The sequence below is a fragment of the Leuciscus leuciscus genome (genome assembly GCF_965113295.1).
Source record: "Leuciscus leuciscus genome assembly, chromosome: 17".
NCBI lineage: Eukaryota > Metazoa > Chordata > Actinopteri > Cypriniformes > Leuciscidae > Leuciscus > Leuciscus leuciscus.
In genome coordinates this window covers 23,573,094-23,600,720 of record NC_138741.1, presented here as the reverse complement: position 1 = coordinate 23,600,720, position 27,627 = coordinate 23,573,094, and the positions used below count along the sequence as shown (strand labels likewise).

The window sequence follows — 27,627 nt, the reverse complement described above, 5'->3', positions numbered from 1 at the left end:
AAATAAAAAAAAATGGTGAATTTTCACAATATTGCATCAATTAAATGAAATAAAATTTGGGTCTGGGTCTGCACACTTCAAATTAAAGGCACAATACATTCATTCACAATTTCCACTTTTATATCTAGCTTATTGTAGATTTTTTGTAGATTCTCCAACATCAATACTGAGCTGCTGTAGAAATCACAATCAATCCCTGGTGTTTGAAATGACTTCAGTGACTCAAACAAAGCTAGAAAGCAATCATTTCCCAAGTGTACCATGCACACTATGACAGGTTCCACTGATGCTTTGTGAGGATGGATGCAGAGCTGAGGCATGTTTCGCATCTTAAGGTCTCCATTTTCCGTGATAAAGAGGACTTTGATGTCAGTGCCACTCTGCGCCTTTGAGAATCTGTCACAGTTATTTTTGAACCTAACAGTGAAATTATGGCTCGTTTGGATCAGAATCAAAGGAGAAGCAAGAGCCGTCTGCAACAACCAGATAATTCATATAATTGCTTGCCAGCTCCTTTGGGGTACAGTGAGATTAAGTGCTGTTATGCTTACTCTTGCTATAATCTAAATACAACCACCATACAAATTGACTATTTAAATAACCTGAACTATGGTTGCAATTCAACTTTCACAATTTTTGTTACCATAGGCTGTTACAATTGTGCTTTCTTTAAAAACGTGAATACAATGTTATTGTCTCAGACTGAGTGCATGTGGTTCAACATACAGGTAATAATGATTTATCAGGCTACTGCGACAATAAACAATAAGTTGCAAATATATATATATATATATATATATGAAGAGTTCAGATGCAAAAGCCTCTAAGTGCCATCTGAAATTTTCTTCTAGAATGATCATTTTTATAAAGCTTGTATATTTAGGTTAAGTGATTTCACTTAAATGACAATTAATAGGTAATTTGCATTGCCATTTAAGTGAAATTATTGAACTTAAATATACAAACCTGATAAAAATGATCATTCTAGAAGAAAATTTCCGATGGCACTTAGAGGCTTTTGCATCAGAACTCTTCATATATTAAAGGAAGTCACAATGTAATGTGTTCTAAAGTGTTTTTAAGTCAATTCTGCCTGCATGAGGTGTCAAAATCCCATTATCTGTGAAATGTTTTGCTCGCCGAATGCCTTATACACCTATCCGCAGTATATGTGGCACTTCAGAGGGTGATTCATTTTCAGGTATGATGTGAAGATGTTAGTTAGATTCACAAATTGTAGAAAAACTGAATGGCTCGTGCCATATTTTATCTCTTTACCATGGGCGCATCGCCATGACGTCATCGCCCCAATGTCAACAATGTAGCAATTTAGAGGAGGCGCGTGCTGGAAATGCCACAATCAGCAAAGAGCAAAGCAAAAGCACGCGGTCTCAAATGTAATCCAACATAGACTGAGACAGTGAACACACCATTCCTCCAGCTTCAAAGAAACCGTGCACGCTCGCTCCTTCAGCTGTTAACAAAGCGCGAAGAAAGAGACCATGTGAAAGCGTCTTGCAGAATATCTTCGTGCAGGAACGACTGAAAGTTTAGGTAAGTGAACCTGCTCTTTACAGCTTATGTCTGGTTTGGTGTGAGCGTCTTGTCGATAAGAGTGAGTTGATTGTGGTACCAGAAGAGGCAATGTCTCAGCACAGCGAGAAAGCTTACGTCAACGGTTTCGGACCGTACAGTGAGTCAAAGGAGCCGCACTGACATTTTTAGGTCTGGAGGTTCGTGCTGCGTTTAGTCACTATTAGATGGATGGCAGCAGGCACAACTATGGGTTGGACCGATTGCACTCTGACTGACTGAGACAAAAGGAAACAGTGATTCAGCAAGACCACATTTAATACCATTTTGTGTGTTCATATCTATCTATCTATCTATCTACAGTATCTGTCTATCTATTAATGCAGTCATGCAAAGGCAAAATGTTGTATTTATCACAGCCAGGGTTATTATAGTTAACTAAAACCATAGAAAAACATTTCCTTGCTTGCAATAAAATGTAACGTTAACTGAAATAAAATGCAATATAAAAATATATCATATTCAGATAGTTTCCAAGGCAAGACTTTTTATTTTTATTTTGTTTAACTTGATGTACTAAAACAACTAAAACTGAAGTAAAAATAATACAGCTATATAGACATAAAAAAAAAAGAATAAACATGACAAAATACTCAATAACAGGACATTAACTAAAATTACAACAGAAAGTATAAATAAAAACTATAATAGTATCTATTCTATTCTATTCTATTTATCTTACTGAAATCATAATCTTAGACTAAAAACATTCTCAAAATTAGGGAAACAGATTGAAAAATGTATATCAGGTAAATCAAAATTGTCAAAGAACTTTTTTGCACAGTGTTTGTGTAGTTACTCCGTTTTAACTTTGCTGTATTTAAAATTGGACTTATGTTAACGTTTCTCAAACCATTAAATTAGCTAGAAATTGTCATGTCTCTAAATAGAGGTGTTATGACTTTGGGGGGGGAAGTAAAGATCAACTGATAACCAAGTAATTCAAATGTGAAAGTAAATCAAGGAGTTATAGATTTGATTGTTCCTTAAAGTTTCTTATACTTTATAATTTATAGACAACTTATACTTAAATACTTCTTTAATTGTGGGGATGATGAAACTCCAATTAAAAAAATTAGGTATTGCATGATGTTGTACTTTTACTGAAACAAGAAGTGTGCGAGGGCATTGGTTGGTGGCTTTATGAAACTATCAGCCTGCCGGAATAAGGTTGTGTTTGTTGCTTTCTTATTACTATATTTTGAACAGGTTTAAAAACCCGTATGCTACAGAATCTCTTCTGAAATATCATCTTTATCTCATCCATTATTTCATATGAAACCAATTGCGTTGCACCACATAGACCCAGATTTGATGTGTTTTTGATTAAGCAGGGATGGTATGAGTTTCGGTTATGGGTGGATGAAGTGTTTGTGGGTTTATGGTTTACATCCTGTGAGATGATGTTCACAGGTCTTTGTGGTGAAGAAAAGACAGTATAGCTAATTTCCTGTGTTCGCTGTGGAAATTTTCACCAGATTCAGAAATATTTAGATTCATTATATGGATAGATTATAAGATAAGATACTAAGATACCTTTTAACTTAGATTTGCATAGGAAAGCACTATCTCTCTGACACTTACCTACATCTTTATTTAGAGCTGTGATCTTAGTGTGGTAATGATGAGGAATCTTGGTCTTAAAGTGATAATGAGATTCAACTACACATCGGTACCAATTATCACTGATGATCAGTGCTCTCAGGATATTTATGACAGAAAAGATCTGGCTTATAGGACTTGGATCTATTTTAGTGTTCTTCCTTATTTCTTTCCTCCAAAACCTTTGCAATTCCCATTTACAATCTAAAAAGTGTTTAGACAGAAAATATCAATGGCCACAGCCTAATCAATGCCATTGCCTCGTCTTCACTTTTGACTATGCAGAAACATCTCCTTAGTCATGTAACAGCGGTTTGTTCTTCTGATGAAAGCACCTGTTTTGTCAGCAGTTGCGGGTTTGTCGCTTATCACCGGTTGAGAAACAGATGCTAGTTGTCTTCTGTTTGTGTTTGCAACATAACAGATGTTTCTTCATTGACTGACTGAAAACTGCTTCTGTAATAGTCTGATAAAGCAAACAGAATTCCGGTTCTGTGTCATGAAGTGCTTGAGTCACCATATACGTGACCTTTAGTATTCAGTCGTGAAAGCTGCAATATTTCTCAATTTAAGAGCTGTACACCGATCAGCATCTCAGATGCAACATATTTAGTTTTGAGATGAAATAATCATACCCGAAATGACTTGCTATACATTTACAAGTGTTCTCATTGTTTTTTGTGGCTGCTATAGGGTTTCTGAGTGGTTGTTTTATGGTTGGTTAGTCCACTTCAAAACTGCCCTCTTTCAATGTATGTCTGTGAGAAGTTTTAGCCCGTTTTGTCTGATCGCTTTGAATTAACAAATACACTACTGTGTGTGCATGTCAATTTCTTTCAATCTCTGCACCATCAAACCACTGAATGATGTGTTCAGAGTTTTGTTTTTGCTCATTTAGTTTCAGTTCGGCTGACTGCATGTGTAATTTTCACCACAATATTGCTAAGTCATTTGTAAGCCCCTTCTGTACCCAAACATATTGTGATTAAAGCAGTTCACACAGCTAATAATGAAGTGCCAGGTCATGATATGATAATTCTAATGCCTCTAATGCTCATACGGAGCAAAGGGTGAAAGAAACAGAGCTGGAATGCACTTGGCCACAGCTGTCATTTATTAACTGTGTGGACTTGTTGAACTCATTGAGTACTGATTAACTTCCTGTTGGACAGTTAAAGTGTTAGTCTGAGAGATCGACTCAATCCAAGAGAATACAAACACAGCTAATGGGGCCATTAGGAGATTCCCTTTGTGGTCAAGTAATGGGAAATGTTGTTACTGATACTGAACCGGCAAAATGTCATCGCCATCTCAAACATATTCTCAAAACCATAATTTTCAACATCTTCAAAATCAATATTTTGATCACTGACTGCTTCTTCACCAGATCCACCATTAAGTGACAGTGACACTAATAATTGATTTTGTTCAGTACTTGTTCTGAAGTAAATCACTGAGCCATTTCAAGCTTTGCTGATTACTTTCTATTCTTTTGTTTTCTGCCTGCAGTAACAATGAGTGAAAAATCACTTCATCATTGTGTATCAGACATTGCCACCTTGTGGAATAAAGGTGGATTGCACTTATTCAGTCATCAAAGATTCAATTATTGTTGTGCAGAAAAAATATACTTGCACTGTTACACACCTCGGGTCAATAGCGACCCTATACAATAAAAAAAAAAAAAAATGAATGGGATAACAGGTATTCTTTTCTAATGTTCTTGTTTTTTTCTTGATATATTGTTTATAGTGAATTGATTGAGGAATCCCATGGCTCGAATTACGGGGTGGGGTACGATTGCAGGTATTGCGCATAATTCTAATCATTCCCTAATGCACCCCTGATGCACATTCCTGCAGTCAGCATGCCAATTGCACGCTCCCTCAAAACTTGCAACATCTGTGGCATTGTGCTGTGTGATAAAACTGCACATTTTAGAGTGGCCTTTTATTGTGGACAGCCTAAGGCACACCTGTGTAATAATCATGCTGTCTATTCAGCATCTTGATATGCCACACCTGTGAGGTGGATGGATTATCTCGGCAAAGAAGTGCTCACTAACAGATTTGTGAACAATATTTGAGAGAAATAGGCCTTTTGTGTATATAGAAAAAGTCTTAGATCTTTGAGTACAGCTCATGAAAAATGGGGGCAAAAACAAAAGTGTTGCGTTTATAATTTTGTTCAGTGTATTTCATATTGAGTGATTTAATGGAATGTATATGGAGTATATTCATTTTCTTAAAATACTGCAAGAGTGACATTTTAGTGGTGCCGAATAATAGTCGGTAGTGTAACATTTCTTTACGAGATGTTTTTGCATATTTGACAAAAGATTCCCAAGACGGTTCTATGTGTTACCGAACATTTCATGAAATTATGCATATCTCAGCCATTGCAGCTTCAGTCTGCAAATCCAAATGTATAGCCTCCAGATGCATTCATGCTGAAGTAGCATGCACAAATCTCCAGCTACACCCCCATCTCATCTCTATTATTCCTTTGAATATAAGTGTCATGATGCTTACCACTGCATTTTTTTTGGTATTTTACCGGAATCTTCCGCTTTGACAGACAGATGAAAGAGGAGTTGTGACTCTTATCCTCTGTTTGAAGTAGGTCATCAGCTGACTTAGGTAAAAGTAACACAGCTGAATATGAATGCAGGAAACCAGCTGCATAGTAAGCAGTAAACAACACGCATGGGTTTCAGTATGACATGTGGGTTGCATTTAACCTCATAAACTCTTTGGTCGTGCTCTCTATGACATGTGCGGTTCATACCGTTCTCATAGTTTTGATTATAGTAGTTCAGTTAAGGTACAAGTATTGTGCATACTGTATTGTGAATGTAGTCACAGCTAAAGAACATTGTTCGTTATGTGCAGCACAATGTACAGCTGTATTGAAAAATCAACTTCCAGGACCGGAACTATCCATTTCATAATTTGTAATTTGATCATGAATATCCTGGATTTCACTGAATTTTGTTACCTCTTTTGTTGCTTTATTTTGCTTTGACTGACTTAAAGTGAGTGGTCCAGTTATAATAATAATAATAATTCATTACATTTATCTAGCGCTTTTCTTGGCACTCAAAGCGCTTTACATAGAAGGGGGGAATCTCCTCAACCACCACCAATGTGCAGCATCCACTTGGATGATGCGACGGCAGCCATATTGCGCCAGAACGCTCACCACACACCAGCTTACTGGTGGAGAGGAGACAGTGATGAAGCCAATCAGTATATGGGGATGATTAGGAGGCCATGATGGACAGAGGCCACTGGGCAAATTTGGCCAGGATGACGGGGTTACACCCCTACGTTATGCTCTCGCTGCAGACTGAGACGTACCTCAGGCGAGATGTGATGTCAGTGGTTCAGCTGAAATAAGAGAGGAGAAGACGACATCCTAGAAAATGAAGTGACAGGAAGAAAGGTCATTCCCAGTGGATTGATATACTTGTGCTTTATTTAGGAAAGATCTATTGAAATGACAACAGTGGACTTCAGCTCAACTTCAGGGCGGTGATTCTAAATGTCATTGTAATATTCCTTTCTGCAGTTTAAGGAGCATAATTGAGTCCTGGAAACGGGAATGCTTCCGAGATTGTAATTACAACAGGGAATTTCTCATGATCTTAATTAATCAAATAGTTTTGCCCAATTAGTGACAAAAGCATGACAATACAAAAAAAAGAAGGAAATAAATCAAAATACCATTTCAGGACACTACTTAACATGGTCATAATATCGTTCTTGCAAACATTTTGCCTTGTCACGTCATTAATTAGTACAGAAACTGATTTTATCTCAAAAATAATTTTATTAAATTATCTCAACGTTTGTTGTCTTGACATGCCTTTGTTGTCTTACATGGATAAAAAGTAGTAAACTGTCTTCAAATGTGTGTTTATGTTCCTCGTCAACTTTGTAGAGCATGAGGACATTTTAATGAGCGCTCAAACCTTTCAGCGTTTGCTTTTTTCTCCCAATTCCTCCTTTTTGATGTTTCACGATCAGTTTGTGAGATCACAGCCAAATTAAATCTTCAAAGCTTTTCAATGTTTCCTATAGATGGTTAATCATTTATTTCGAGCTATTTGAAGCCATAGTACTTGTGTGATATTCTTCTGAAATGTATGATATTTTACTGTAGTGAGCAAATCAGGTGCAACCTGCTGGCTGAACCATCAGTCACCCTCAGATGGGTACTGCCTCTCATGCTGGCCTCAATTACCATCTGTTTAGAAAGGATGTCCAGGACTTGGTCATGCTGACATGCCATCTATACTATATGCGAGTGACATGACGTGACAAAACTAGCATGCTCCAGTTACAATCAAGTAGTGTGAAGTCAAACTGCAAAAGTGCAGTCTAGGCAGCTGTTCAATACAATGTATCGGTAGTTTTGTTGTGTTGTCAAGCAGTGCTCATAGTGTAGATAAGTTCCTATAGGCAACAAGAAAAAAATGAATATGTATGAAGTATGAATACTTTTTTGACTACTAAATGGATTAAAAAAATGCGGTTCTTTTGAACTTTCTATTCATCAAGGATTCTTAAAAAAAAAAAAAAATTGGTATTGACACAAAAATATTGAGCAGCACAACTGTTTTGATGATAAGCAATACATACATTTTAAATAAAATATATTAACATTGATCAAATAAATGCAGCCTTGGTGAGCATACTTCTTTTTATGAAAACATTTTCAAAAACATAAAATCTTTGAACAAAAGTTTATAGATCTATATAAATGTAGTACTTTTAACTGGAGTTTTTATTGTGTTTAACATTGCATTTAGACATTTTCAATATACTTTGTTTGGATATATTTATAAATTTTTTTGGTTGGATGGTTTTTTGGATGGTTGAAGTGATTATGATGGCATTAAATAACCCTTTTATGCCATTTAACAGCACATAAATTGATATTGAATATTGACTAAGTTCTTAAATATATTGATATATCTCTTTCTAAATAATTAGTTCTGACTGTTTTAATTGTATAAATCACATTTGAAGCCATTATAAACTGTTAGCATTTAATCTATGTGCCTAACACCCCTTATTTATGGTATATTTATTGTAATGCACGCACTCATTACTTTAGTTTAAAATAATGTTTTAATGCCTAGCTCATGACCATCTGCTGATTGTATAATGTACTGCTTGTACTGAAGTATGTTTATACACCTCACTGTGATCTTCTGTGTATATTTATAGTTTGCTTGCTGTGTTTTTGTGTCACGGTTGCCTCTGCCCATATTAAAGACAGTTATGAGTCACTTCTCACTTCAATCTGAGAAATCATGATTCATTCAAGCTCTGTTTCAGCAACCAGTGCCCAAAATACTCTGGCATTGAGTCACCCCCTATCTTTGCACTGGAAAGCCTGCTTAGGAATGCCCTGATTGACTTGAGGAGTGATATTTCAGCTGTTTAGCTAACACCTCTTTGCCTTTCAATGAACAACTATATTTTGCATAACTGTAGTTTATTTAAATAGGCCTATGTGAAATGGCACAAGTGTATTTACTCACTCTGTTTTGACTATAAGGACTTTTCATTGGCATTTTGTGTCCAACTTGCATCGGGACCTGAAGCAGGGTAGATGTGAATGCAATCGTGAATGCATTGTGGGACATTTCCCACGGAGTACCAAAAAATAGCTCGCATTTTTTCAATGAGATCCATTCTTTCAAACACCATTTGTTCACGTCCTTTATACAGGCTTGTGAATATGACAGTGACCCTCTGAAAGAGAGACAGCTAACCTTATTTTGAGCACAATAGTTCATTGTTGAAACTAATGATGTCATTGTTGAATCTCCTACTGGAAAATCCCCCCAAGATGAGCTCTTATCTGAGGTGTGTTGTGTCATTCTGCTTGGTTCTGTGTTGTTTTCTCTACTGACCTGCAGGTTTAAAAGCATCAGCCAGCACTGCATCGCTGCTCCTGCAACCTGCCACGTCCTGCTACAGAAACCATGAGCTCATGGAATCTGCAGATAGCAGTTAGCCTATATATTTTACGAGGATATGCTCAAGTATTCATCAACTGTTCTCAGCACGAGAACATCGGACAGGCGTAGAGAATCCTATCCAATAACTGTCATGGAAATTCATTAGTCAAGTTGTACAGTAACTTGCTTTGGATACACGTTTCTAAAGAACATTTAATCATATTCACGTTGTTGACTCATAGTTTCTCTTTTTTCCGCATGGTAAACTATCTCACCATCTCGTAAGCTTTTTTTTTTTTACAAGACAGCACTCATATTATTCTCAGAAAGCTCTTCGGTGGTTGGAACTGAAAGAAGAGCTGCTGTAATCAGGTCAGTATGAAATTAGGCCAGGCTTCTCTTGGTGGTCATAACGGCCATATTACCCCCTGAAGTAGGAGGCCTTGAATTATATGTACTTTTTAATTAATGTCTTGGTGATTGTGTGGAAAATGGGGTCACCGCGTTTGTGCTGTGTAATCAATTATTTAATGTTTTTACATGTGGGATCTAATGGACTTCTTTTCTTGAACTTAATTTTTGTTGAGTTTAAATTAGAAACACTAAAACACATTGCACATTGAACAAAGTACTAAACCATTACCTGTTCCATTTGTGCTATGGATATGAATGATACCTCAAGTCATGCAGCTTGCTGACGAGAGGTGTGCTGTTACTTTTCTAATACATACTTTACAAGTAATCGGACTTACTGTTTTGTCTGGCGGGCGATTCAAACTTTTTCATAAACTTATTTTGAAGTAGAGCTTTTTTCAGAGCTTGTTTACCTTTTAGACATGTCAAGTTGCAATACTGAACACAGGACCACATGGAGATGCCAAAAAAAACCCAAAACTAAACCAACCGCGTTGACCTGACTGCATTACATGCCTAGTGCCTTAAGTACTAAAAAAAGTACACGGATCTAGTCAGAATTACTAAACACAGCAACATAGACATAATAGATAAAAACATTGTCCTGAGTTTGTACATTGTACAGAATATCACAGAGCTCGTGTTTTAAAGCTAAACACTCACTGGAATGAATAATTCACTGAAAACTGTCCATCAAGTCACTGTTTTCTCTGCTATCTCTGATGAAATAAGCCTGGTTTTCTTTAAATTAGCGCTGTTTTGGACTGATTGTTTGAATGCATTTGCTTACTGGATAGGCTAATTGGACTAAAAACTTTCCCGAAGCAAAGTCGGGTTAAGGGGTTAGAATAGAAATGTCTGCCTACCACGGTTGCAGGTGCTTGCGCCATTTTAGATGCTCAGTGAGATAAATGCTTTGTGGAGCAACCACAAAGGAATACCTTAGAAACAACAAAGCAATGTGCTTAAAAACACTCAGAACACTCTAAAGCTATGGTGGCATACACCACTCGCATTTTCTTCAGAAAATTTGAAATGTAGTTTTCGAAAACTACTGGGTGCTGTTTTTTTTGGTCACCACTTTTGAATAAGAAACCATATCAGGTCTATAAAACTCGCCAAAACTCTGCGAAACACAAGTGTATCGGTGAGAACACTTATTTAAACAGCATAGCTTCACACACCCGGACATTTGACTGCACATCACATTTTTGACATTACTGATTCAATCGTAATGCAACGGACCGGTCTACGGGACATAAACTAAGCCTTTAAATAAAAGGGTTATTGAACTGTTTACATTGTCATATCGTCACCTTCCTAAAATAATTGCCTAAGTAATTTTTTCAGGTTTCTCAGAAAACACAAAAAACGGAACCAATAATTGAATATCGTCACCTTCCTAAAATAATTGCCTAAGTCATTTTTCAGGTTTCTCAGAAAACACAAAAAAAATGAAAAATAACTTCAGAGGTTCGTTCTTCTTGATGCAGCTCCCATCTTGAAAAGCTTGTAAAATTGCCTTTTAAAATTTTTAAATTGCTTGTAAAATCTTTTGACTTAGGCCAAATAAAATGGCCTAAGTCACACTCTTGACATAGGCCATTATACTACAGGGGTAGAACTGCATGATCTGTTCAACTGAGGATGTGGGGATTTTACCAGAGGTGGCCAGCATCATGAAGGAGATGACTTATGCAAAAAAATCATTTTTGTCAAAAAATGACTTAGGCAATTATTTTAGGAAGGTGACGATATACAATAAAAGAGCCTGCACAGCAACTGGAAATAGAAATGAACACAACAAAACCTTCCTAGTGCCTATACCTTACACAACACTGACGGTGAACTTTCGCTCAGGAGTAGTGCGGACAAATTCTTTCCACGGACACACAATATGACGTCACACTCTGCGCGTATTTAAAAAAAAACATAATTTAACACATGAATAACACTTTTTTTAATAGCCCACTTTTTACGAAATGCTAAAAATGAAAAATTGTAAATGAAATTTGCGTTGCATTTACAATGCAGTGCTACCGCACCCCTACTTCCCGCGCCCCGATTTCATATCTAGTCTACATTTGATCTAATTAGCCTAGTGTACATGACAGTATTTTCCATAAAAAAAATTATTTCTCCATAATATAAAGCCATATTGGTTTGGGCAGTTAGGGCTAATTCTAGGTTGGGGAATTAGGGGCTTTTTTCTAATTATATTTCCATTCAGTCTGGAGGAATAGAAAGGCATAGGCTAGTTCTGTAGTAGAGACCACAATGGTCTGTTTCCACAGCGACCGTTGCGCCTAGTTTTGCACTTGAATGAGTTTACAGTGGATCACTTTTCTAAGAGTAATTTGTCTTTTGATACCATATTTCATTGTACTGTTTGTGCAGCAATAACAATGCACCATACCTTGAGCTCCATTGTGAAGACGCTCATCTGTATTATAGTCATGGTTGTCTGACATAGTCATGCATCTATTTCGATGATGAAACATGCTGTAATTCCCTGTGTTTATTTGCATGGTATTTTTCTTTTTCAGAGCGGCATCTCTGAATGAATTGACATGGTGTTGATATCTCATTAGTGTGGGCAGAACAAGCGAATGACAGCTGCTATCAGACATTTTTCTCTGTATGTGGCTCTGTATGTGATTTATTGGGAAATGTGTTAATGATTCACAAGCTGATGTTGAGATTACCAAAGCCAAGATGCAGAAATATGCTGTGAAAAATGCTGTTACAGTGAGCAAATGCTATTCAACAGCTCATCTTCACTAGACTGGTTCAAAATAATTGGAATATCCCCCTTTCTAGTTCCTCCTTTCAACTTTTCAATACCTCTAGGAATCAAATGAATAAAGTGGAATAACAGAGAGAAACCATATCTAGTTTTGTAGAATCGCTAAATAAATCTGGATCAGGTCTTCTATCACCCTCAAGGGGTTTATTTTGCATTATTAACAGGCTGACTGTAAATATTCTCACTTATGACATGACTACTTATCAAATAATTTGTTGTTAATTCTTGTACACTGAAAAAATATTTATATTTTCATGATTTATCAAAAAGAAATGTATTTTGTCAAATCAACGTAGATAATTTATGTGGCTCAGATAACAATATTTTGAGTTTCTGTTGATTAAACCAATCTCCATTGTACTAACAAATTTTTTTTGTCAATTTCAAAATTTAAGGCAACCAGGTTACTTTTTTAAGTTTGGCTAAACCACCAATATTTTTTTAGTGTTTTATCTTACTTATAGATTAGCTTTCGCTTAGAAAATAAAATAAATAGTTCAATATAATTTCACAATATAAATGTATATGTATTAATCTGCAATCCAAGATTATTATTTGGATTAGTTTAACATATTTAACTAATGTAACATTCTTTACATGTAATTTTAATGTAACACCAATTTTGTCTTATCCGTGTTTTCATTTTGGGTTTCTAACCATCATCAAAAGATTTATGCTCACCATATAATCATAATTAATACTGAAAGTATATATATATGAAGACCTCTGATGCAGAAGCCTCTAAGTGCCATCTGATATTTTCTTCTAGAATGATCATTTTTATCAAGCTTGTGTGTTTATGTTCAGTTATTTCACTTTAATGGCAATGAAAACTACCTATTAATTGTCATTAAAGTGAAATTACTGACCTAAATATACAAGCTTGATAAAAATGCTAATTTTAGAAGAAAATTTCAGATGACACTTGAGGCTTTAGCATCTGAAGTCTTCATACATATAAACTACCATTCAAAAGTTTTGGGACAGTAAGATTTCTTTATTATTGATGGTGAAAGAAATACACACTTGTAACAGTAAAGACTTTTATGTTGATACATAAAATTACAACTTTCCCATAAATGAATTTCACTTGATGTTTGGATCTGATTATTTTGGAGGCCACAGAAGACATTTGACTTCAAGTTGGTGTGAAGGAATATTTTTTTTTATTTTAAGCAATGGCAATGTTACCATCTTAAAAATGGGACCAGCAGGGATAGTGCAACAGAGGCTACCACTATTGCAACCTGGTCTTGCAAAATAGGCTCATATGCTTTTGCCATTATATGGCCATGCAGAGCCATCATTAGACTCCCTTGAGATGGCTACCCATATACCCTATTATACACTTAAAACATTTTTACAGTTGGCAACACATTTTTGGCTTTCTATATGTAGCAACTGCCCTGTAAAGTAATCATCTATCCTTATGAGCTTCAGTGTGCTTGTTTGACATATTCTGTCATTATTTTTGAGACCATTGCCCTTGTTAAAACATTTGCTGTTTATGTGCAACTACGGCCTCTTTGAAACTCTACTAGCTGTCTTGTTACTTTGTGAAATCACATATCAAAATTCTAATTATCAGTCCACTTTCGGAGCTGACACATGCTGCTAATTGGTCATCAGCTTGAATTGAGACATATCTGTGCACTTGCATCAGCAATTGTGATATAATTATTTAAATGTTTGTGTTATGCAGTCCTCCCTTGCAGTAGCTTTTGTCAAACTTGCAATAAATAATTTTTGAAACCTGAATAATGTGAAGAAGTCGCGTAACCCGTTTTGTGGATTTGCTTTGGTCCCCAGGCTCTGAGCAAGGGATGTCTACGGAGAAGCCTGAAGCTCCCATGTATGTGTATGAGTCGACGGTGCATTGTGCCAACATCCTCCTGTGCCTGAATGAACAGCGGAAGCAGGACGTCCTGTGTGATGTGACAGTACTGGTGGAGGGGAGGGAGATCCGTGCCCACAAGGCAGTGCTGGCAGCTTGTAGCCAGTATTTCTCCCTGCTGCTCAGGGGCCAGACCGAACATGAGCCGGTCATCAACCTGCCACAGAAGGTGAGTGTCCTCATTTGGCAGAGGTACAAAATCAGAATACATTAACAGCCGGCAAGGATACACCTAAATGACCTGCACTGAAAACCTCACAAACCTCACGTTTTTTATTTTTGTAAAGAAATTAAACTTTCATCCAGCAAGGACATGTTAAATAGATAAAAATAAAAGGCAGTAAAGACATTTATAATGTTACAAGTGTTTAAAAAAAAAAGCTTTCTATTCATCTAAGAATCTTGAAAAGAAAAATCCCTCAAGAAAATTAAGCAGTGCAACATTGATAGTAGTAATATTCTTATGAGTAGTAATAGAAATATTCTTATGAACACCAAATCAGCGTATTAGAATGATTTCAGAAGGATAATTTGATACTAGGGACTGGAGTACTAATGCTTGCTGAAAATTCAGCTTTGCGTCACAGGAATAAATTACATTTCAAAATATATAAAAAATAATAAATGTAATAATATTTCACAATATTTCTGTTTTTCCTGTAATTTTGCTTAAAAGATTTCTCTTTTAGGAATGTTGTGTTTCAACAACAAGTGTTTTATTGTACTGATAGATAGAGCAGTCTGGCAGGAATGTGTCAGTGGAGAAAACATGTTTCATCATCTGCAGCTTTGAGTTGATATAATTGCTTATGTTGTTGTGTTTGCCAGGAGTGTTAGCAGAGTTCCCTCTCCGAACTTCACTGTGCTTGATAAAGTATGATTTATTCATGGTTGATTCTCTGTGTTGTATACTTTAGGTGCTTTGCGATTTCAAAAGCTCAAACTTGTATTACAATATCCCAGATATGTCAGAAGGCTCCCCATTTGCCTCTACTTATATATTAATTATCGTTCATCTTCAAAACACTTAATGTCAAATTGTATTCTGTAATGACCAGGAAATTGGCTTCATATCTCATTCTCTCCTCAGAGTCATGCTGAGCTGCTGCTCTCTTGCTTTATAGTGTGGAGTCTTTGCTTTCTGCTTTGTGTGTGTGTGTGTACATGCGTCCCTGCCTGCTGCCCTCATTAGGATTGCTGGTTATAACATTAAAGGAGTCTCATATGGCGCTTGGCTTCCATAAAGACATGCTTCTGCAGGCGGCAGCTGCTGATGCCAGCTGAAAATAGATCTACAGAATGCTCAGCATTTCCCCCCCCCAAGCTTTTCTATTTATTAGCAGCTCTGGGAGGACTGACTGAATGTCTGGGGGAGCTGTATTTTCAGCAGGATGACTTTCTATTTTAAAGATGATGTTCTTGATGTAGTATCGCTGCCCCGAGCATTCGTGGATACCTGCGAGAGCGATAGTGTGATTGAAAGTGATGAGAAGGGCGATTTATTTTTGTTCCTGACACTATGCGGTTCACTTCATTTTATTACATGAGATAAAGCTTGTAAGACCTTGATGGGAAGCTCACACACTTTATAGACAGAGTTTGCTTTTTTTTTTGAGGATAAGCATTTTTGGTAATTTGTGGTCAAAACATGCCTTTTGACTGTGTAGCCTTTCTGAATATAAAGAAGATATCATGGGGTTCATAAAAGGGGTTTCCTTCCTTACACTTTTTGAAATGCGTGTTTCAGTTGCAAAGAGATTACAAAAATCAGTTTTTTTCATTTATTTATATTTTGCCATTCAAAAGTTTGAGGTCAGTACGATTTTTTTATTTTTTTTATTATTTATATTGAAAAGTTACACAGGAATAAATTACATTTTAATATATAAAAAATAGAAAACATTTATTTTAAATTATAATAATATTTCACAATACAACTTTTTTACTGTATTTTTCATCAAATAAATGCATCCATAAGAGACTTCTTTCAAAAACTTACTGACCTCACACTTTTGTGTAGTTGTCTATAAATATCAGTCGATATTAATTAATTTGTGTATGCTCATTTCCTTATTTTTTTACATTACATCATCCAATTCAGTTAATTGTTCAAAATGATAATAATTTAATAAGTTAAATGTAATCTTTAGCAGATCTCAAAATAAACTTCTATTTTTCATACTGTACATTAGAATGTTATGATGACGAAGTTCATGTTTGCATTTAAAATCATTTTAGAATTTTGTGTTCTTTTTTAATGTATTTTTTTAGACAATGCAGTATTAAAAATATGTCTGCCATTAATTAGAAATATCATTGCATCACTATTACTTTAAGGTCTTAAAGGTACAGTAGTAAAACAGCGTTTTGTAATTCTAGGGATCATAAAGAGGGTGAAGAATGTATGGAAATGATGGCAGGAAACCTTGAGTAACAATATAAGTGGTCTTTGGGGAACAAATAAAATGTTACAAAAGTGGCTCTTTTGATTAAAATACTACTGATGACCATGAAATATTGTATTGTTTTCTTTCTATAGATCACGGAGAAAGGCTTTGCCCCGCTGTTGCAGTTTGCTTACACAGCCAAGCTGCTACTCAACAGGGACAACATCCAGGATGTCATGTGCTGTGCAGAATTCCTGGGGATGCACAACCTCGAAGACTCCTGCTTCCACTTCCTACAGGCCCAGATGAAAGGTGAGGTTGATGGCATGCACACCAGCCAGAGTCCCCCATCAGAGGACGGAAACGTGCGACCGAGTGACTCCAAACCTCCACTGTTCGGATCAAGGCTGCACCCTGAAACTGAGCAATTGAAAGTCACCGACAACCTCCATCTTCCAGCCTTCGACCTCCCTCGTTATCCCAAATATAGAAAGTACCATCAGGTTCATGCTAAGCACAACTCAACCACCTCCTCACACAGCAGTACCTCAAGCTTTCTTGGCTCCTTGCAGGATACCGTCACCAGCAGCGATGCCCGGGGCCTGGATCTTTCAAAGGTGAAGGCAGAGCCAGCCAGTGGAGAAGTCTGTGTACCACTAGAATTGTCTGAGTTGGAGCAGGATGATCTGGGTAGGGGTAAAGGTTGTGAGATAGAGATGGACATGGAAATGGAGTTTGAAGGAAGGCAATTTAGTTCAACACCCACTGAATTGCCTGTGAGCAAAAGTTCACCAGTGTGCCTACGCTCCCTTGTTAAAAAGGAAGTCACTTCTTCTAATCATTATATTAACACTGATCTGCAACCCGCCAGCAAAACCTCTCCGTTTCGAGAACAACAAGTTGCTCCGGGTGACTTCCAAAATAATTATCAGGCTTTTGTTGGGGGACTTGATGTGATGTCTTCAAAGAAGGCTGAGAAATTAACTGATGGGGTGTCGTTTTCTTTCGAGAGGATCTGTTCGCAGGAAGCTGAACAGGAGAGCGACCGAAAAAGCGTCATCTTTTCCTCTCGGACCTCCCACCATCTGGTGGCACCTGCGCACTCTTATCCGGGTGAGAGCTGTTTGGGACAGGAAACCCCGGAAGACCTATGGGCAGGTTCCAGCCAGTCATTCCCCTGCTCCCAAACACTGTCCCCTACTTCTGTCTCCCAAGAGCCCCCGTTGCCCTACCGCCGGCACCTAAAGAGCAGCTGTCCTGTGCCCATTAAAATGTGTCCCCGCTCGTCTCGTGCCGAAATTCACATCAGAACCTCCAGCTCTTGCTCTTCCTACTCCTACGCTGAGGATGGCAGTGGAGGATCTCCCTCCAGCCTGCCCCAGTTTGAGCTCTCTACCTCTCCTTGTTCCACCATGGCGCGATGCCTGGCGCTGGAACACCGGGAGCATAGCACGTCGGGGACACCAAAGATCAAGTGCGAGAAGTCTTATGACACTAATTCCAGTGATGAATCTGGATCTTTTTCTGATGGAGATAGCGAATTGTTTCCCACCAAAGACCACAGTCAAGAGGTTGGTATACTTTGGAAAAATGTGTTTCTCTTCATTGATTCTTTTTTTATAAATAACATATTTTTTATTGGAAAACTTGGAGGCTAACAAGAAAATATCCAAAGAAAATAAATGTTATATTTTAACTACTCTCCCCACCCACCCTCAGCATCCAAAAAATCAATTACCGTATTTTCCGCACTATAAGGCGCACCGGATTATAAGGCGCACCTTCAATGAATGGCCTATTTTAGAACTGTTTTCATATATAGGGCGCACCGGATTATAAGGCGCATAGAATAGAAGATACTGCAGTCAAATGTTTGACTGGGTTTGCGTTATGCAGTGGTCACCAACCTTTTCAAGCCTAAGATCACATCCAAAGTCCAAATGTAAACCAAGATCTACCACTTGCAAAAAAATATGAAAAAACAAGTGGCTGAGCTGTAAAACCTTGTTTATACTCGACGCGTCCGCATGAGCGCGAAGGTAATAAAAAAACTAATATCCGTCTGCTCGTGCTCGGGCAGATTCAGCTCAAAGTCGTGCATCTTCGGATGCGGATGCACGACTTTGAGCCGAATCTGCCCGAGCAGACGGATATTAGTACATCTCATCACACCGCCGGCACCCAGTTTGCGCGTCTAAATCAGTTGTATGGTCTGGTGTTCAGTCTAAAACAAAACAGTTGCGTCAAGTATAAATACCTCGTCTGTTTGGGGAGGTGCGCGCGCAGTCAGCGGAGGCTCGCGCTCCGGTGCCAGGCAAAGTATAAACAAGGTTTAAGTCAGCGGTTGTTTTACAGACATTAATATAAGGTGCCAGATCCATATATAAGGCGCTCCGGATTATAAGGCGCACTGTCGTTTTTTGAAAAAAATAAAGGCTTTTAAGTGCGCCTTATAGTGCGGAAAATACGGTACACAGGTAAAGAAGTTATTATACCAAGGCTAAGACAGACATATCCACATATTTTCAAATACAAAAGCGCACAACATATATGCACATATCAATCAGTGGAGTGAGCGATAGCTAATATTGCCTGTGTTTATTTTTTTTATTTTTTTATTTTTTTATATAAAATAAGATCCCACATTTTATGGTGGTCTTTTAGTTTGCCCTTTAATATGGTAGGTTATTCTTTCCAATGCAATACAAATTTGACAGATCTTTCAACCATTGATCAATGGATGGACCTTATATGTTCTTCCAGTAAAATGCTACTAAACGTCTTACAAGGCCAATAATTTTAGTGTGATAACCTGATAATAATAAACTTACAGGAACCCAAAGCACATGTTTCAGGGGTCATTAGAATTGGTTTTGAGATAATTGAGGAAATTAGTGGTGTCACTTTTGCCAGAATCCCTTTGTTGATTCTGTTTTATAATTAACAATAAATAGAAATTAAAACTTGCGGTGTAGTAGCACAATTAATCAAAATAAAACCAAATATATTTAATATTTGTAATATTGCAATCACAATTTTTATCAGAAATAACGCAATTAGATTTTTATTTTTTTATTCCCCAATATTATGCAATCTTGTTGCAGTGGTTAGCGCACTTGCTGTCGACATTTGAGCTTTTGATAGGCACAAATGCAAATCTAATACTTAATCCCATTAAAAAGCAAAATCTTCATGAATAAATACGAAAAATGTAATCATTGCAAAACATTCCCACATGATTCCCCAGCTTCTGAGATTGAGAATAAACCTGCAGGAACTTGGCAAACACTGGAGGGTTGCCATGGCAATAAGCTCTGAGCCATTCTTGTTCCTTAGGTCTCAATGACATAATTGTTCCTCCTCCTGACAACACTGACACATTGCCATTTCAAGAATCTGTGTATGATAATTTGCTGTCTCATTCAAATCTCGTTTGATTTTTGATGACCCAATTGAGGAGTTGTTGTCAGTTTACAAGTGACTACGGAGAAAATGCATGATTCTCAGATATATCCCAGATATTTACACAGCAGCTTGAAACGGATAGCTTCAGATTCAACAATCTTATTGGATGACCTTTCTAAGCCACTGTAAAATGGCTGATACTGTATATTCAGAGCTGTGACCAAAAATTTGTTCTATATTAATGTGCTAAGTTTCTGCATTCCCAAAAATCTATAAAACAAGATACTTAAAGCCAAACTGAATAAGATATACAAGTACTGCAAGTTACATAATCAGATTACTGATTTCAAGGAATGAATAAAGTAATTAAATCTCACCGATGTGATTAGAACGTTCAGCGCATCAAACAGACTAGATAAATTGTATTTTATTCATATCAGATACACATTGTGTAGGTAACTATAAAATTGACTATTTCTTCTCCCACTTTTTTATTTTATTTTGCAACAGACTCCAAAAAAGTTGGGACAGAGGCACGTTTACCGCCATGTCACATCACCTCTCCTTTAATTACACTTCTTAAATGTTTATCAATTGAGGACACTAATTGTTGCAGTTTTGCATGAGGATTTTTTGCCCAATCTTGCCTGATATAAGACAGCTGCTCAACGGTCCGTGGTCATTGTTGTCTGATCATACATTTTCAATAGGAGACAGATCTGGACTGCAGGCAGGCAGGCAGTCAAGCACATCCGTTCTAGGGTGTAGAGTGTCTAGAAACCACTCTGTTGTTGCACGTGCAGAATGAGGCCTGGCATTGTCTTTCTTCCCAGGAAAGATGTCCTCTTGATGGCAGTATATGTCTCTGTACAATCCCAGTAAACAGTATGTCTCCACATCAGTGTTAACTTCACACATATGCAAGTCTCACATGCCGTTTGCGCTGATGCATCCCCGTATAATGACAGATGTTTGCTTTTGCATCTGTCGCTGATGAAAGTCAGGTTGGTCGCTTTCATCTTTGGGACTGAGAACTTGACGTCCGTTTTTTTTCCAAACACAAGTTGAAACATGGACTCATCTGACCACAGCACACATTTCCACTGTCTTTTAGACCATCTGAGATGAGCTCACGCCCAGAGAACTCGGCAGCATCTCTGCATTGAACAGATGTATAGCTTTCTCCTTGCGTAACAGAGATTTGAGTTGCATTTCTTGATGCAGTGGCAGACTGTGTTAAGTGACAACAGTTTTCCAAAGTACTCCCAAGCACATGTGGCTTTATTTGACATAGTAGAATGATGGTTTCTCTGAGGTCACGCATATTCAACAGAGGCTTCCTTCCTTTCCCTATACGGACTGAGATTTCTCTGGATTCCCTGAATCTTTTCACAATAATATATATGGTAAATGATGAAAGATCTAAATCTCTCTTGATTATTTGGCACAAAGTGGTGAGCCGTGACCCATCTTTGCATGCAAACACTGAGTCTTTGGTGGATGCTTATTTTATACCAAAACACGTTACCTTCACCTATTACTAGTTTTTCTGCTAATTGTGGACTGTTTCAAAATGGTTTAACTTGGATATTCTATAACCTTTTATTTGACCTCTGTCCCAACTTTTTTGGAGTGTGTTGTACAAAATACAATTAAATTGGCCAGTGAAAATATTGGAATTTTTTTCTTTGTACTTTTATCAGTTAAAGGAGCTGTATGTAAGAAATGTATTTCAATTAATCATAAAATGGCCCTGATATGTCACTAGACATTAAGAAATCATGTTAATTTCAAATACTAATATCAGTAGTCCGGCCAGGATATTGTCATTTAAAAAGTGAAGTTGCAGCCCTCAACTGATGTTGATGTTGTCATCTTGTGTTTGGGCCTGAAGCGCCACCCTCCACCTATCTACCAATCACGAAGTCAGTAGTGTTTCGGCATCGGGGTTGCCAGCTCTGCTCTAGTTACCACAGCTACGTGTCAGCCTATGTTCCTGCTGGATCCTGCAGCCTATTCGGCAACCTCGAGTCAGGGGGGAGGGGAGGGGATACACCGCTCTACAGTAATTTGAAAGTGATTGCAGTACCAGTTTTGGCCACAATCTTACATACGGCTCCTTTAAATCAACAAATTTAAAGAAAAAGAGAGAGAATCAACAAATCGCAGATTCTTGATTTTATTACATTTTACAGATATATATAAATTACTGCAGATTTTCTTCATGTTTGTAACTTTTTTTGTAGAGAGAATGGAAAGGCTTAGCACCAAACACTAGTCCCAAACAGAGGAATGATTAAAATACTTGCGGTTCGTAGATCCAAAAAAACTCAAATATAAAAAATAAAAAAAGATCAGCACATGAAAATTTGCCAAAAAGCTCACAAGATTTTATTGTCCAGAGGCCACAAATAAAGTGCAGGGTGCGCAAAACGTTTTCGGGTTCAACCCTTCGTCATTTCCATGTTTCTCCATGGTGCGGCCATTTACAAGCTTATTACCGTAATCAATATACTATTGAATCTGACTTTATCCCATATAAAAATAATTACATGAATAGCCTACATAATCCACATATACTGCACATTATAACAATCATCAACAATCATACAATAGTGTATTCAAAACTTTGAAAAATCTAAAGACATGACCATAAATATTCTTGTTTTCATTATTGAATATCACGAAAAAAGTACCATTTATAATATGAATACATGAGTCACATAATTGGACATTGAAATACATAGCGGTTACATGATTTTTATTATATATCTCACTCTGTAAATCGACAGTTGCACATTGCAACATTTATAGAAAACAATTGAGAGATAATTCCTCATTCATGCCCAAAGTATGGGATAAAGTCAGATTCCGGTTTATTATATTGATTATGGTAATAAGCTTGTAAATGACCGCAGGTGTATGCTTGGAAACACATGACACTGATGAAGGTTTGAACCCGAAAACGTTTTGTGCACTTTTGCACTTTATTTGTGGCCTCTGGACAATACAATCTTTTGAGCTTTTTGGACAATTTTCTGATTTTCAATCAGAAAATGAAAAAAAATTATAATAATCCGCAAGTAGGACAAAATAAAGATAGGTTCTCTGAAAACAAGTCTTAATGTCTTAAGGAGTGTTGCTTTTTAAGTAAATTTATCAAGTTTGGGGTGTTATTAGATTTTAATTTTTTTTTTTAACTGGGAAATTATTTATTATAATTTCCAATAATAATAAATGTTAACTATTTTACTATTGTAAGTATACAATAGTACATGTCCAAAACACTGATTATACCATGCTACTACCGGTATTTGATTATTTTTTTTTTGATTTTTTTTACAAATAAAAGGAAAATGAGGTTAAAACAAAATGCAAAATTTCAGCCCAATATAGTGTAGAAATCTCTGCTGAAACAATCTTTCTATAGCCGTCTTTATTCTGCCCTTCACTCAAAGCTCCCAGCTGCAGGTCCCCAGACAGAAGTGGGGCAGCGGCCCCCAGGCTCCCATCTGATGATGGGCCGCTTCACCTCACTGGCTAACAGATGAGCCCTACTTCACAGTACGAGTGTCTTCTCCCAGAAATGACCTGACTTCAGAGAGAAGGAGAGGAGAAAACATGCCTGTGCTGCTGGAAGCCTAATCTGTCATTCTAGCCTTATTACAGAGCTCTCTGTAGTAGAGTGGTTAAATATAGACCTCCATTTTACACAGACTGAGCAGTGGCACAAGGTCACAGCAGAGAGAGGGAGTATTCGTCATGGTGAACACTATGACGGACTCCCTCGGCAGAGTTTTAAGTCAGGTGTCATCTCTGTCATTGCACTGAAACGAGAATACAGGTTGCTCTATTTACAGAATTTTAATTGAACCATTATGTGTCCTGTACGCATCTTCATTTGCATGACATTTGTGGAACTGTACTGTGATTGGCTGAACAATCTAAAGCCAGTAAAATCAAGCTCATTAAAAAATACATTAAAAACTTAATTTTTTTTATATATATATATATATATATATATATATATATATATATAATTAAATAAGTTATTATTAAATATATTATAGCAATTTTAAATTGCTGCTGTTTTCTATTTTAATATATTTTTAAATGTATTTATTAATGCCTGTTATGGTTAAGCTGCATTTTCAGCATCATTACTCCAGTCTTGAGAGTCACATGATCCTCCAGAAATCATTCTAATATGCTGACATTCCTTCTTATTATCAGTGCTGAAAATAGTGGCGCTACTTAATATTTTTGTGGAAACCGACCCTGGTTTTCCTCAGTAAAATCTTACTGACCCCGAAACTTTTGAGAGGTAGTGTACCTAAAATCCTTTATTATGTGTAAAAGACCAAATATTTTGACACAAAGACATGAACGTCATGTAGCATTTATGTGAAAGTCTTTCAAGAATTTTACTAATAACTAATATATATTTTGATATTCTTCATAGTCTGATAATTTCTTCCTAAACTTTTTTTTTATTTGAGTTTGATAAGTTTGCTCATTTTAGCCGACGAGGCCTTTACTATCAGTGCTCTGAACACAAATAAAAAAACACTTCATACAAGTTAGATGGCAGTGTCATCTAGTGGTGAAGCACCATATATTCTGTAAAGGATGTGTTTTGTAATTTGTTTATATTTGCTTTTTCTTGTATATTAAGTAGCATATGTTGCAATAAATGCATCCAACTATAATGCTCTGTACACTTGCAGGTGAAACTGCCTTTCTCAGTCGACCAGATCACAGAGCTTCCACGCAACGACTTTCAGCTGATGATAAAGATGCATAAACTGAGCACGGATCAGCTAGACTTCATCCACGACATGAGGCGCCGAGGTAAAAACCGCGTCGCTGCTCAGCGCTGCAGGAAAAGAAAGCTGGACTGCATCCAGAACCTGGAGCGTGAGATTCACAAACTGGTAGGCAACACCAGGAACAACCCTACAGTGTTTGCTTGCGTACACCACCAGAATCTAGATTTTTCTGTCCACCTTCATTACAGTGTGTGCTTCTCCTCCATTAGGTCTGCGAGAGACAGAAGCTCCTAACCGAACGTAGCCATTTGAAGACCTGCATGGGGGAGCTGTGGGAAAACTTCTCCTTTCTGTCTCAGGAGGTCTGCAGGGAGGAACAACGGAGTCCGGATCAGTCTCTATCTCTGTATAGTCTACAACAAGACCCAGTTTTATCCGGTTCAACCGGTACAGACCTTAGAATCTCTCCCAGTCCCACCAGCATAGACATCCCCCTCACCTCACATGGCAACATGGTCTCGTCCCCTGACTGTCACACCATAGCTGAACCTTCACACCCACACCTTAGAGTGGACCGAGAGGCTGTGCCGCCCCAGGACACTGAGCGCTCCCAGATGGGCAGCTCAAGTGTGACATTTGATTTTTGCCAGGAAATGACCGTGAAGTGTACGACGGAAGAGCTCCCTGAGAGGAACTGAGTCTGGTAAACTGCATTTTTATCTTTTAACATGAGTATTTGGTCAATATATGTAAATGTTACTTTTTTTATTTTCTTATTTTTTTTTTGCTAATGTTGTTTTATATTTTTATTTTTTATTTTAGGGAACTGTTCTGTTTTTATGGTGCACCTTATGTGTTTTTGCTTGTGTGTGCACATGGATGTGTTCTCATACATACTGTATGCTAAGATAGTTTCATTTTTGAATATTACTTTCCTTTCATTCATATATACAGTTCTCAGATTTATCTCAGGAATTTCAAACTTAGTTTTGGTGGCAAGGCAACTTCAAATCAAGCAGAATATGCAAATATAATATTGAGTGTTTGAAAGTTGTTTGTACCTATTGTGCATTCAAGCATTCCTAATGTGCATAAAGAAAAAACAAAATTGAATAACAGAGAAACTAAACAGCTTCTCACCCGAATTTGCAAGAAGCCAAGCAATCTGTTTTTCAGCACTGAGAAATGAACATCTGATCTCTTTCTTTCTCTACAAAATGTCAGAATAGATCATAAAGCAATCCAGTCAGGATTGACGATTAGCTGCCTATATATGATTGTCCCCTCAAATATTTTGTGATGAAGCACCATTTGATACGGTCCAGATTTTTTCTACAGATTTTTTCGAAACTCAGTTTTCTAGACTGTTAACATGTTTGATAAGGGATGTCTGTTGTATATAAAACTCTCATTAGTAAAAGCAAACATTAATAAATTAACCATTCTGACCTTGTACATTTTGGCAGCTCACATTTAGATCTCTCTGATCTGTTTTGATTCCTTCAGGGCGTTACGCACATTATCCTTTTACTGTTGTCAGATATCAAAGCAAATCAATATTATTTTTCTCTCTTATGTTTGGGTTATATATTTTAAGTGGGGCGGACCTTTATCATTTTGTAAATGTTAACAAATGTGTAAACTTAACCACACTCCACTCCCGGTGTTCAATTATTTTTCCTGGTCCTAATGTTTTCACCGTTAAAAGATTCCCATACAGTCCCTACTTCAATTCAGTGTAATTATAAAACTTTTACATGTTTGATTTAATAACATGATGTGAAAGTTCAAGCCTTAAGGTGACAACAGTTGAAAAAATCTCATTGCTGCATTACATTGTTGTTGCTTTAAGTGACTCGCATTTATATCGTCACAATACTATAGTTCAAAGGTTAGATGGGGTATATGTTTTAATTAAGTCTATTTACTTCAAATTATTGTGAACTGCATGACTTTAATGAGAGATAAGACATGATTTATTTATATTTTGTTCGAAAAATGATCGATCGATCTGATCGAACATGTCACATGTTAGCTTAAGTCTGTATTGGGCAAAAATCAAATAGATTTGGCCTTTAAAAAATCTCATATTGTCATGTGGGTTCATTTGTGCACCATAAACGACGACACTCAAATAATTGACTGTCAAGAATTCAAATATGACTTCATAATGTTTACAAATTACCAGATATAATGCTCTTCAGATATAATATGTGCATATTATTCAGATTTCTTTTAAAATTTTATATATATATTATATTATATATATTTATATAATATAATGTATAATATTCTCATGACCTTTGAATTTGGATAAAGCATTTTATCATAGCTTTGTTATATGACGCATCACAGTTGAATAGTTGTGATAAGGGCAAAAATGAATATTCATTATTAGTTTACATGCAGTAGGGAGAGTTTTGGACATTCACAGATCTACCTGTAAAATCGATATACCTCTCGTCTCGCAGAACTGGTTTACAACCTTTTTAAAAGACGTTTTACAATCATTTCTTTTATGTAAATTTTGTATGTATTGTACATATTCTGTTTATAGTTACAGTTTTTGTGGGATTCTTTGAAAATGATTTTTTTTTTGCTTTCTCTTGTTAATCAAATCTTGAAAAGTTGTGACCTCAATGTTCATAATCTGTATTTGTTACATTCTTGAATGTGTCCACATTGAATTTGTCTACTAGGATATTAAATAAATTGACAAGCATGTTTTATGCAGATTGAATGCGTTTTGCATCATTTGCTCTGAGGAGTAAAACATTTGCATG

At 36.8% G+C, this 27,627-nt stretch overlaps 1 protein-coding gene across 2 annotated transcripts; it reads left to right on the top strand.

The window, feature by feature from the left end:
* The first annotated feature begins 1,065 nt into the window (after positions 1-1,065).
* On the top strand, positions 1,066-27,584 carry bach2a (BTB and CNC homology 1, basic leucine zipper transcription factor 2a). Of its 2 annotated transcripts, none has more exons than XM_082143146.1 (5): positions 1,066-5,001; positions 14,199-14,452; positions 16,823-18,241; positions 24,803-25,009; positions 25,114-27,584. In XM_082143146.1, exons 1-5 carry the CDS (start codon positions 4,968-4,970, stop codon positions 25,540-25,542), a joined length of 2,343 nt encoding a protein of 780 aa, XP_081999272.1. In that variant the 5' UTR covers positions 1,066-4,967; the 3' UTR covers positions 25,543-27,584. The 2 variants fall into 2 exon arrangements, with proteins under 2 accessions (XP_081999272.1, XP_081999273.1); XM_082143147.1 differs by having other exon boundaries at positions 1,068-1,554.
* Positions 27,585-27,627: the final 43 nt, after the last annotated feature.

What these genes read in the sequence shown, in the direction of transcription:
- bach2a (XM_082143146.1), top strand. Translation starts at nt 4,968, where the DNA reads ATGGCTCGAATTACGGGGTGGGGTACGATTGCAG. An exon ending in GGGGTGGGGTACGATTGCAG is followed by an intron (nt 5,002 to 14,198) that starts GTATTGCGCATA and finishes TTTGGTCCCCAG; the next exon opens with GCTCTGAGCAAGGGATGTCT. An exon ending in AGCGTGAGATTCACAAACTG is followed by an intron (nt 25,010 to 25,113) that starts GTAGGCAACACC and finishes CTCCTCCATTAG; the next exon opens with GTCTGCGAGAGACAGAAGCT.